This window comes from Etheostoma spectabile, chromosome 22 (genome assembly GCF_008692095.1).
Source record: "Etheostoma spectabile isolate EspeVRDwgs_2016 chromosome 22, UIUC_Espe_1.0, whole genome shotgun sequence".
NCBI classification, from domain to species: Eukaryota; Metazoa; Chordata; class Actinopteri; order Perciformes; family Percidae; genus Etheostoma; species Etheostoma spectabile.
This window is the reverse complement of record NC_045754.1, coordinates 9,159,141-9,172,250: the sequence shown is the minus strand read 5'-3', so window position 1 is coordinate 9,172,250 and position 13,110 is coordinate 9,159,141. Positions and strand designations below refer to the sequence as shown.

The 13,110-nt window shown below is 40.3% G+C and overlaps 1 protein-coding gene across 8 annotated transcripts in view; it reads right to left on the bottom strand.

The window, feature by feature from the left end:
• Positions 1-13,110, bottom strand: part of asap1b (ArfGAP with SH3 domain, ankyrin repeat and PH domain 1b) — a 75,449-nt gene that overhangs the window by 24,616 nt on the left and 37,723 nt on the right. For 7 of the 8 annotated variants that reach the window (XM_032503333.1, XM_032503337.1, XM_032503335.1 and 4 more), the window contains exon 7: positions 194-279. In XM_032503333.1, coding sequence (XP_032359224.1) covers positions 194-279 — 86 coding nt within the window. Of the gene's footprint in view, positions 1-193; positions 280-7,263; positions 7,392-7,537; positions 7,588-8,035; positions 8,111-13,110 lie in introns of those variants that run through there. The other variant, XM_032503340.1, reaches the window with a different exon arrangement.

Below are 13,110 nucleotides of genomic sequence, written 5' to 3'. Positions count from 1 at the left end.
AATGACCTGTGCATATTTATGAGATCCATAAATATGACTGTGCACCCTCAAGATCTGTGAATCATACAGAAGATAGATAACTGACATTAAGGGCAACCATTTTGTGTTTTGAAATACATTTCTCAGTGGGTGTTATGCACACAACAGGGGAGCTTCACACATTTGGGTTCGGGGGGATTAGGGTAGTACTTACTTGCACTGTGCGTGGTAATACTTAATCAGGTTCTGGAGGAGGTCCACTCCTTTCTTGGTCTTGATCTCATTTACTTTGATGAGGTACTGTAAAGCAAAGAGAGGTGCAGAGTTCAAGTTCAAGTTGAAATTCAGGCTATTTAAAGGATTTTAGTTTTGCTTAATACAGTATAATGTGACAGAGCTGTTATACAGAGAATAAAGACTTCTGCTTTGCTATGGAAATTTAGAATATGAACACTTTGAGTTATGATAATCGCATCTGGGTGAGCTATGAAGGCTTTGATGTATGAGCCAAGGCTGCCTTGACACTGTGGGAGTGGGGACCAGACTGGTTAACACACTTGCAGTACAAGAGAAAATACCATCCCGTCTGCCTTGATCTAAATAAAGTTTCAAAAAGATTAAGAAAAATATTTCACATTAGCATCATAAAAAAGGAGAGAATAGCCTCCAGAGGAAGTGCTTTGTAGACTGTATGCTCAGTCTGGGTGTCTGAGGATTCAAACAAGCGAGGAGTCTTCAGACAGGGCTCCCACCAAACAAATGAATAAAAAATAATCTGAGCTAATCCAACAACATGCCAATCCACAGAGATTTAAAGAGTCACAGCTAAAAAACACTTTCAGCCCCACAGCAGACATTTAATCTATTACACAAAAGCTTTCTGAAGCTTATGACGCCAACATGCAGTTTCAATTTGCTCCTTCTATCATGTGCGTGGATGCATGTGTGTTAGCATATGCATGAGTGCATGTGTATGTGCATATACGTGTGTATGCATGCATGTGTTGTCCCTTTGTCTGGCTGACAGCGCCTGTTGGATGGGAGATCAACCACATTTTGTCTGAGCCCTGTGTGGGTTCAGCGTTTGGGAGAGTGCGGCCGCATGTGCGTGTTTGGACTCTTTTGTGTGAATGAGCAGCATCGCTCGCACTGCTGCCGCGTCTGAGCAGGACATAATGCCGCCTGCTGAGCCCTGCCTTTCCACACTCCTTCACTGGCAACGTAGGGATGAAAAGGGTGAGAGAGTGAGAGCATCCTGTAATCTGGTGATTGAGTAACATGGAGAGCGAGCGAGAGAGAGAGCGAGCGAGAGCGTGAGAGCGAGAGAGCGAGAGAATGCACGCACACAGAGAGAAATTAGGTTAAGTGGGATGAACATATTGTACCACTGACTGCAGCAAATGTCCCACACACAACAGCAGCAGCTACGCTGGTATTTCAAGCCATGACAACTATTGTTTTAGAAAATCTTTCATGTTTGTGATTATTTTGACTCGTTTTAATTGGTAGAGCACCTTGTAGACATACAACAAGCTGAAAATACTGATAAACCACATAACTTTGTCAATTACATAACACAAAACTAGGTCTGCTTTACATATGCAAAATGGATAAAATCTTCTATAACAGTACATATCATTTTTACATTGTGGTATAAATTATCTTGTAAGACTGCAACTGACTATTATTTCCATTATTATTGGTCTGCCAGCCATTTTCTTGATTAATGAGTTACATTTTTATTCAATAAATGTCATAAAATTCAATTAAAAATGCCTGAAAGTATTTCTTGGTTGTCTTCTAAAATATTTTTTGGGTTCACCTAAAACTCCAGAACCCAAAAGGTATGCAGTTCACTGACATACATATAAAATAAATATGTAGAAAACAGAAAATAGAAAATAAGCAAATTTACACATATGAAAAGCTGGGACCAGAGAATGTTTGGCATTTTGACAAAGAAATTACTCAAAAGGTTAATATTATGGTCAATAGTAACGGTTTCAACTCTTATATCTTGGTAAAGCATACTTTCAAAATTAATTATTTTTGGCCTGAACACTGAACTTCACTTGGTCTGAAACTATCACATCATGTATGTATAAAAACAAGTAAATTATGCTCTCAAAATAGAGCCCTTTAATGCTTGTTTAGGGGGAATTCTTCAAACCACAGAGTCATCTAACTACTATTTACAGTGAGGCTTGTTAAGTAACAAGTAACCAAAACCACAAAGAGCTTTTATTTAACGTTTTTACCCTGGAACAACCAATAGGCACTGTTCAGAATGCAGTCCTATGAGGACACAACAAATCCATCATCCTGTAAATCAGTGCATGGACATGACAAAGCTCTTCAGATGACGAGAAACGTAAAATTAACTATGGACTTGAGGCAGCCAATGTTAATATAGCGTGGGAGCTACAACTCATTTAGGCATCCGGCATCAACTGGAGGCAGGCTACAAAAGTGGATAATACAATGACTGTCGAGTAGATCTTCTGAAATCATGATAAAACTTTTAAATTGATGTTTCAACTAGAATACTAAAGGAAAAGGAAACTGACTTGCTTAAATGATTTGATTTTGGCCATGTTTCCAATAAAAAGGAGAGACAGCTTCTACAGATATTAAACCAGGGGGGTATTTCCAAACTGTGAGACGGTGTAGAAGAGTTTTATGGGGGAGAGTTATAAGGCAAAGATACTGAGGTGCATGCTGGTGTTATGGTAGGTAAAACATATATTCCATACACATATTCTTAGATTCAGTGGGACAAATCCATAAATCCATTTAGGAATCACAGAAAAAAAAAGCTCCTACTAACTAAATAAAAGTTTTCTTATATAAATTATATAAATAATCCAGTAACAGCTGTCTGTACATCAATGGGTACGCTGGAAACAGGGACTGCTTAATTTGGCATACTTTTAATGGTGCTAATTTGCCAACATTTAAAAAAGCATAGCCTAAAGAAAACGGGGCTCAAGTTGTAGACTACAGAAAAACTTACTCGATCTATAGATCTATAACAACATGTGTAAACGTGTTGTTATAGATTGAGTGAGACAATTAATTGTGACAAAATCTATTATTATAAACTTTTATGATGTTGCCCTATACCTTTATATAATCATTTATATATGATCATATTTGGGAGGGGTTTTCAAAAAATTTGGCTTCCTTCTTCAAACGCTCTGCTAGTGCCAACCAAGAAACTTAGCAATTGGCAACCTAAGAGCTATCACTGGGAGGGCTAAAAAAGTATTAATAGATGAGGGCTTTATGTTGGATGCCAGCAGCTTCATACTTTGAGTACTTGTATTACCTTTGATGAATTCCCTTTTGAGCTATGCTACTAACGTGGCTTTAAGGAGGGCAATGTCTTTGGTGACCAAATACCTGAGGTAAAAACTAAGACATTACCATAAAGCTCAGCAGTCCTCACTGTATGCTAACATGCTTAACCAAGATGAAAACATTATATCTGCTAAACATCAACATTTCATCAGTCAATGTGAGCATGTTAGCATGCTGTTGGTAGCACTAAGCTCAAAGCTCTGTTTTTTATAAAAACAGCCTCTCAGAGCTTTGTTGTATTCTTATCTATTCCCTTTGTTTCATGTTTAGCGCTTTATAGCAAACATTCAATGTACATATACCGGAATTTAAGGTCCAATATGTAATATATTTACTGTAACAAATCCAAAAATGACCCCAATGCATCATCAGACATTAAGGAAACATGCTAAGTTGAAATACTTTCTTTTATGACAACAATGCTAATGCCAGTATTTTCTCCTTTTCAAATTTCCGTGATGGAATTTCTGTTTGTGTTTTGGCCTGTGTGATGTTATCAACTGCCCAGTTTGACAGCCAGGCTGAGTTGCCAGATATGCCTGTAAAAACACAAACCCAGTGGCTACAGCTGTAACGTTAGTACAGCCATGAAAGCAAACAAAAGAACGGAGGTAGATTAGTCTACCCAACCTAAAAAAATAACAGTATGTCTCCAACAGTTGCGTGACCAGAGATGTTAAAACTATAGGTAAATATTGGAGATGTATTTCAAAGATGGAGACAGCTTAGAGCCCCCAAAGGACGCTGAGTTGTCTAATTTGCTCCTGAACAGATAAGCATTAGCATCAGGCCAATTTATCACGGCTACAAGGAACGGGCATTTTACGTTTCAACATTTGTGTACTCACATTGAATTATATAGAAGCTAGAGTATCCGAGTTGGTTACTCGGAAAAACAATTGAGACACAGCCAGTATAGTGATCTCAACTAGTCATGGTTAAAGCCGCCATACTAACCCTGCAAACTGCTATCGTTACCGGAGGACCAGGCAAGCGGGCCACGGCTGTTTACAATGTGTAGCGTGTTCAGCGGCCGTAGCCGACAACGCTGAGTTATTTCAAACCAAGACGGGGGACTGTAAATTACGAAGAGAGAATTTGTACTGTAGAAACTATTTTAAACAGTACCTGTCAGTATTACATATTGCACCTTTAATTAAACACCTGTCTGTAACAGAATAAGAAAATACAGGTGGAAAATGTGGGCAAGGAAAACCTCTGAGTCACTGTGAGAAGAGGGCAGATCCGCATGGCAGGGCAGGACTGCAGCAAGTTCTGAAGTGAATAATTCAAAAAAGCAACAGCAGTGCAACAGCCATTGGTCCATTATGTAATTTGAGTAAAAAGTCTTCCGGAATAAAACAGTGAACAAGGCGTAGGCGTCACCACCCACCACTAGAGAGGGTTTTGGCAAAGCAGAGTGAGCTCTAACAGTTTGTTCTGATTCTCTTGGGAACATTAAGAACTCACATTTGTTTTACACTTAATTCCAGCTGTCAGATTACTTTAAGTCTTAGTCTTTGAGCGATAATACCAAAGAGAACTCAAATAGGCCAAGATGCAAACAAGTTTAGAAATCCAAGGAAACATCTGAAAACACTTAAAGTACGAGCTGCTCAAATATCCGACATTTATATATCACGTGCCATGAGATGTTTGTTGTATTTTCTAAATTATATCCACTGACATACAATCATTGTAACAACCAGTTTGAGCAGAGTGTTGAGGCAGACAGCTGTATAAACTTTGTTGATGAATTCATGTAGGTACTGCTACTTTTGGCATCTTTTGGCTGCTGTAATCCCTTCATGTTGAGCTGAAAAAGTGTTAAAGATACTCTATAAATTATTTAAATTATCAGAGAGAGAAAAAGTCAACTCATAAAGCTGGTAAAGAAGATATTACGCACACACGCACACACACACACACACACACACACACACACACACACACACACACATGATAGTTAGATATATAAATATATATATTAGGGCTGTCAAATTAGCGCGATAATAACGAGTTAACGCAATGATATATTAATTCGATTAAGAAAAATGTGCGCAATTAACGCACGTTGTCTTTGACCCCTTGAGGACCCGTATTGAGGTGTTTGCACAGGGCGCGCGACACTGATGAACAGTAGCTGTGCCGCCAAGTGGTAGTCTCATAGAAGGGTGGGCAGCCAGATTGAAAAAAATCAGCACAGAAGTTGAATTATGGAGAAAGAAGGGATAATGGATGGGAAGTTTATTTTCAAAACTTTGCCAGATAGTACACTTGACAAAACAAGTTATATGTACATTTGTCGAGCTGAGTTTAGTTATCACCGAAGTACATCCAGTCTGAGGTATCACTTGCAAGCCAAGCACACGGATCCCAGCGTAAGCTCTGCTTCTGGTAACGTACAACAAACTACACTTGACAGCCGTTTTAGAAGCAGATCGATGGATACGTCCCTCCAGGAAACTGACCCAAGCTAAGCTAAATGGATAGCCACAGCATGCAGACCAGTTTATATAGTGGAAGACGAAGGTCTCCGTGATATTATCCGGATTGCCTCCGTGACCTCACGTACGAGTTGCCATCCAGGGCCACAGTCATGTCCAGGACACACGAGTGGTATGACACAGAGAAGGCAAACTAGCTACGAATTTGGACAACACAGCTTCTGTCGCGCTTACTGGTGACTATTGGACATCGCTAGGTAATCATAGCTATCTTGGAGTAACAGCTCATTACATCGATCAGGAGTGGAAGCTCATTCACATGCATTGACTGTAATGAGAACTGAGGGCATATGGCTGACGTATGCGCAGTCATTTTATGGATGTGGCGGGTCAGTGGAACATTGAAAAGAAAGTGAGCACGCTAACACAGACAGTGCTAGAAATTGATTGCAGCTTCGAAACAGCTACCATTTGAACACCTGCCATGCACGGCTCATAGTATTCAACGCTCAGTCACAGTGTCTCTACAAAACAGTGCATTGACGGTGCACTTGCTAAATGTCGCAAGTGTGTTGGCCACTTCAACATAGCCCACGAATACTGCTGAACTCAAGACACAGCAAGTTGAGCTCAATTGGTCTAGTTTTTACTTATTAAGTACATTTGGTATGAATGACAATGTGTCATTACATTTGTAATCTCATTTAACTTCAATTGGAGTGGATTTGAAATAGAATTTAAAAAATGCAATTAATCGTGAGTTAACTCACCATTACTATGCGATTAATCAACTAAAAAATGTTTATCGTTTGACAGCCCTAATTATATATTATATATATATATTATATATATATATATATAGGTGTTATATGGATTTTAATAGGTGGGTGCTCAATCCAAAAATAGCGCAGCCTTGTTGGGATTGTTGGGTTTGAGAAAAGACGAATAATGATCCAAAGGGCGTTTTTGGGTGACAGACCCATGAATTTGAAGACTTATCGGACACATAAAACACAACATAGTGGTTTTAATATGATAATATAGCATTTCGCAAATCCAGAAGGTTATCATGATGAAAATCTATATAATATCCCTACCCTGACTATCTAATAATGCCTAGAAAAATGAAAGCATAATTTCCAAAAAAGAAAGCAATCTCCGCTTACATGATAATCCATGCGTGCAATGTCAATGATATTACACATGCTGCTGCACAAGTTTAGCAGGGTTCAATTGTCTTGCCAGAGCCCTTGTCTCATTGAAATGAATGAGAGCTTTATTGTCTGACCACAACCTACCACAACATATATGGAGGTAATTTTTACAATTACAAGTGGTTTACAATGAGACAGCCAAATAAAGACCACACAAAGCTGTGTTGTGGGGATAAGTGCTGGGCCTGTGCTCTGGTGCTTGATCACTGCTGAGAAGCTAACCAAAAAATGTCCTAATACTGTAGCTTCATTTTGCAATGTACCTCGCACATCTGGAGTTGGAAGAGACGCCGCTCCTTCTCCATTTCCTCGGCGTCTCAGCCCCGTGATCTCAGTGCGGATCATCCCATGTTGCTTGGCGTGTTCTCGTTTCTCCTTCTCGATCTTTGTACTGACACAGAGTAAAGGACTATTACTGACCTTGTCTGTTTTTAATAATGTGTGTGCAAACAATATTGCGGCCTATTATAAGCAGTGTTTGATCCATTATTCAGTACTCTATAATGACGAGACTAATTAGGCTAATTATCCACTTACAACTTGGCCTCGTAGTCTTTCCATGCTTTGTCGAAGGGCTTCTTTATGTCCTGCAGAAACACAGGAGGACAAGCATCAGCAAACTACAAAGAGGTCACCCCAGCACGATGTATTTGCAGAGTTGGAACGCTACCAGAGTTCCAACAAATGCCTCACTCCTCACAATTTATGCCCGGACAGCCAGCGAGCGACCCCGCCCTCCTTGGACGGCAAACATCAACGGTTCATGACCCAGTTACTCGCCACTCGCCTCAAGACTGTTTACTTCTTCAAGATTTACAGTGTGAGCTTTTAAACAGAGCTCTCCCCCGTCTCTGTGGTCTCTTCTCGCTTACACTCAACATACAGAGGTAATAGAGAGAATGGAGATTGTGCTGACGGGCATCTATTTTCCCTGTCCCGCTGCAGAGTCTTGCAATAGTGTGGGGGGGGGGGTGCGGAAGAGTCGAGAGAAAGAAAAAATTTCAGGAAGAGAAACTGTTTTACAGTAAATCTTACCCCTTTCACGCCTTTCAAATCGCCCTTCAGCAGCGAGTCCAGGGTAAAGATCACATTGTGCTGAGGCTCTGGAGCTGTAAGAGGTCACAGAGCACAGGAGGTTAAAATGTAGCCGTTTTCACAAGAAAAACATAGTACATATAAGCAGGTTTTCAAATGAAAACAGCTGAGGCTAGCTGACAAAAAAACACATCATGATCCACATCATTACCCTGGATGATATGTCATTTGACAGGTTTAAAAATAATAACTAGATCTTTAAGAATTACGTCTTTGGTGTGAATGAATGTACTTGGTTTGGGTAACATAGACAAGGAAGGGAAACCACTTAGAGATGGACTAAGACATTGTTATTTTTATTTTTTATAATCTATTTGTGGGATTTGTTGACATAACAAAAATCTAGCATAATTACAGCCTATCCTTTCCCCTACGGTTGCATTGCAACACATTTTGCCGCTGCTGACTAAAGAAATCCGCAACAATAAAGCAAAGTGCAAAGTAGTCTATTGAAGAATAGCAAAAGCTTGTTGCCAACAGCTCGGGTTGCTACAGTTATGCTCAGCGCTCAAACCATTAAGATCAGCAAGGTCATGTACACACAGTACTAAGCATTTAAGTCCCTGTTGTTGTTAGCCAAGTCTACACAGACACACAGCAGCAGTCAAGGAAGTAAACAACGCTTAATGGGCGCTAATGTGCTTCTTAAGTGCCTTCTTGCATATGGCCGAAGTCAGAATCAATCCTCAACTGGCTGGCTGCCGGTGTCTCTAACAGCCCATCCTGGAAGCATGTCTTTTAGTATACGATTCTCAAAAAGGTCAAAACTGCAGCAACACTTGTAGTATGCAGAACAACTTTATTTTAAAACTGAGGTCCTTTGACTCATGGCAATCATCAGGATCATCACACTCTCCATGAAACTTGGATATGTGAAGTTGTGCCGAAACCCCCACTCACAAAAATAATAACCTCTAAGAAATATGATGAAAAGCTGGCCACACGTGGAAAAATTAGTGTATAAAACCTTTAATTTAAGCCGATAACACATGTAGGACATCTAGGACAAGCACTATTCATCAATTTCATTTGTAGTGCACAACATACCAGCAGCCCTTGGGGCACAGTATTGAAGTCTAAAAAATTCACTCATAAAACACTAAAAATGAAAAACAAGAGTCAAGAGATAGAAAAGAGGAGACGAAGAGTGGGGATAACTTCACTTTCCTCAATATGCAGGTATCGCCAACAGGTGGGTGATTTGGAAGGTTTATGGACCACACACACACCACAACCACACACACACACACCCACACACAACACACACACACACACACACACACACACACACACACACACACACACACACCCACACACACACACACACACCACACACACCCACACACACCACACACACCCACACACACACCCACAGAGTTGTTCCTGGTGCTGCCAAGCGTATTTATGGAGTCTAATCTCGTTGTCACCACACAGGAAGAGAGGGAGAGAGGGGGGGGACCGACTCGTCTTCCAACAACAATCACTCACAGGATTCAAACAGGGCACATTATCAACAGAAACGTCAAGGAAATCCACGGAAGGCAGATAAGAGCCTCGACAAGGGAAATTTACAAAGGTTCGAGGAAGATATAGCTGCAGTCAGTCTGACTGCATAAGCAAATTTTGTAGTTTTAAAAGGATAGACAGGGATGACCTGTAGGCACATACACAATTATCATTACATTTGTGAGAAATTTTCCATTAATAACCTCTTCACTTCTCCACAAACTAAACCCAAATCCTAAACCATTTATAGAAGTTAGGTGAAGTACGTCAGCATGTTAACATGCTCACATTGAGAATTTTCTGTCCTTTCTTCATGAGGCACCACACAACAATGTGAACTCACCAGGTTCTTCAGTAGGGCAGACAGCTCCTTGGTGAGGGAGGAAAACTGACAAACCGTTCCAGGTCGGAGTTGTCCCGGCTTATGAAGTTGCTGCCAAATTTGTCCAGAGCCTGAGCGTAGTTTCTCTTCATTCTGGACGTGGTCTGTGTTGGAACAAGGTCAACCACTGGTCAGTTCATCTGCCTTGAACTCTGGCTGATGATTAGCGGTTGGCAAACTTCAGTATTACCAACCCCAATATGTTTCAATTCAATTCAATACAATTCAATTTTATTATAGTATCAAATAACAAGATTATCTCAAGACACTTTACAGGTAGATTAGGTCTAGAAACACACTGTATAATTTACAAAGACCCAACAATTCCTGTAGTTTCCCTTGTAGCCCTCAGTATTGAAAAACCCTGCAACAAACAGGCTTGATAATCTTCTCATATCCTGGTGATGTTCATAATACACAAATGTGGCAGAAATAGCAACAGATTCTACAATGGGAACTCTTACATCAGTGCAGCTACACAAGCAATACAATAAATGTGTGACCTGACCCGTCATTTCTGAATTAAATAGTCATCTTATTCACAGCAAATGCCAGCGTAGCACAATGTGTAGTTGTCCAGGTCCGTGAGACTCTGAGGGAGCCGTCAGTCAAACAGCAGCATCCATCTGTCCTTGTCGTCAGTGAAAGTTGGAGAGGACTGCAGGGGGAAGTGATGTTCAGACTGTTGCAAATCCGAGGAAGAGTTCTGAGAGGGAGGTCAAGTGAGACAAGCATCCTCTAGAGCTCATTCCTGCAGCAGCCATATTGAACTTTTAGCATTCTGGAAAATCAAATACAGTCCAAACAGGCAGTATTTAGAATTGAGGTCAAGAGCTCATGTCCACTGTATTGTTTTGTATTTTTCTTCTCTGTACTTTTTTTCTTCTCTGATTTCTTTTAGCAACATTGTTTTAACTTTACATTACACAATTCAAAAACCAACACATGGTGGTTATTTTATGGGCCAACAAAAATTCAGCCCATTTATGCAAGCAGAGACATTTCTTCTGCATTACTTCGGTAATTATCTCTCTATATGCTTTAGTGGGTTTTATAAGAGCAGTAATGGCGCGGTCCATCATATCCGGCCTTTATTCCGAATTACTACCTATGTATGAGGGATTTACAGAAAACAATGCAGTAATAACCAGAGTTAGTGATTATAGTTTTATCTATTGATCTCAGCCTCATTGTTTACTGTCCGCTCTCCTAACACCACATCATGGCTGTTAATGCAACCCAACACTTCCTACTGCTGCTGCTTCAAATTAAAAGCACAGAATGGCTTGTTGTTGAGAAGCCACAGGAAACGTGATGTGGTTTTCACAGAGGTTAGTCCTAACTGGGATTGTTCATTAAGACAAATTAAGACACTGTCATTTTTGCTATTTTTTGACTGCAAATCACTTGAAATTTTTTGCAGGGAGTAATGGAACAAGAGCTAGCAGCCACAGTGAGCTGTTTGATGCGGCGACAGGCTGCACAATCCAACTCCTCATCAAGCTATGAAACCTGTGGAACGGAAAACTTCTTGCGCCGAGTGCAGCATGAAATCAGACCGCTGTTGCTCAAACACGATTGGAAAAGGTCAATTATTGACTGATTATTTACTAAACAATGCATGTAATGTGTGTTGGCTGCAGGGTTCAAAATTAAACTTTTTTTCCCCCACCAGTGTGGCTAGTGAATGTTCATATTTTTATGAGCTATAATAGATTGGCTGGTGGATTTTTGGCTGGTAAGTGAAGCAAGTCTACCAGCCATACCCCAGCATTTGACTAAAGCATGGTGCTAATTTTGTACACTGGCTGCTGTACTGTAAATGTACACTTGCTCTTTGTTATATTTCTAACAGTAGCTGCACAAAGAGTGTTTGCTGTTAGCATCAGTAACCATGGGTGTCACAAGTCGACCAGGACTGAAATTTTAAGGATTATAACTTTAACTGAATTAGTATTTGGAGGATTGTGTGTTTGGAAGGACTTTGGCCCCTGTGTTTCTAAAATCCTGGCTATGCCCAACTTTAACTATTCCTACATTTGCAAATGCACAAACATCCCATTTTTTTTCTATTTTTAGATAATATAAGCTGTGTTAACCGAAAACCGTTCCCTATCACTGAAATAGTGCACTATATACTGTGTGTTTGGCGTTTTGTAGTGGTGTTCGAATTCTCACGGTAATGTCATTCATATGTAGTCCACTAAAATACCCACAATGCACAGCTAATTTGAGCGCAAATACAATGTAGCCTACATTTTACTCCCCATACCACAATGCAGCGCAGACGTGTTTTCCCGGAGAGAAGAAGAAGCAGATCACCACGAAAACTGAAAAGGAAAGTGTGCGGGCTTTTGTTTCTTACCAGTGGAAATGGAACATGCAACATATGTACATCCTTTTACTATTGTCCTGAGTGCTCGTTAGTTCAGGGACGTAGTAGAATTATTTTTGTTATTTGTTGGTTTACATGATGCTGGGCTCGCCCACCTCCGTCACACAAACAACAGGTGCTGTCACTACCCAATGTAGTCGAGTGCAGATTTGAGTCGTGCATGCTGAAATTCAAATGGTTTTTGGCATAACGTGTCATACTGAAACTTGGAAATCCATGAATAACAAACTTTTCTCATTACAAACAATAACAGAGATGGAAAGCATTTAAAAAAAGTTTTAGCTTTCTATGATTGTTTGATTGCTAACGTTACTGTACTAACATTACAAAAGTCTCTTGATAGCATCTTGTAGGCTACTTGTCGCAAAGTGGCTCACTCTGCACTCGACCACATCGGGTAGTGACAGGCGCATCTCCTGACGGAAGTCAGAGTGAATGAGGGGATTTTGAAAACAGCTGTAGAGTATGCTCTCACTAAATGAAGATAAAGCCAAAGTAACCGCTAGTGTCTAACTGTTAAGAACTCGACTTAAAGTTGTTCCGGTTGTTGTAGACTGTCAGAGTCCCAGTGAGATTGAGGTAAACTGTCTTTTCTGTGGAGAACAAACAAACTTCTCTGTGGGTCTAACATCTGAAACTGTCAATTTACAGGGGGGGGCTGCTCTGAAAAGTAGTCAGTGGAAAATTACTGAGGATCCATGTCACAGCAACGAGCAAAACAACTCAGGTGTG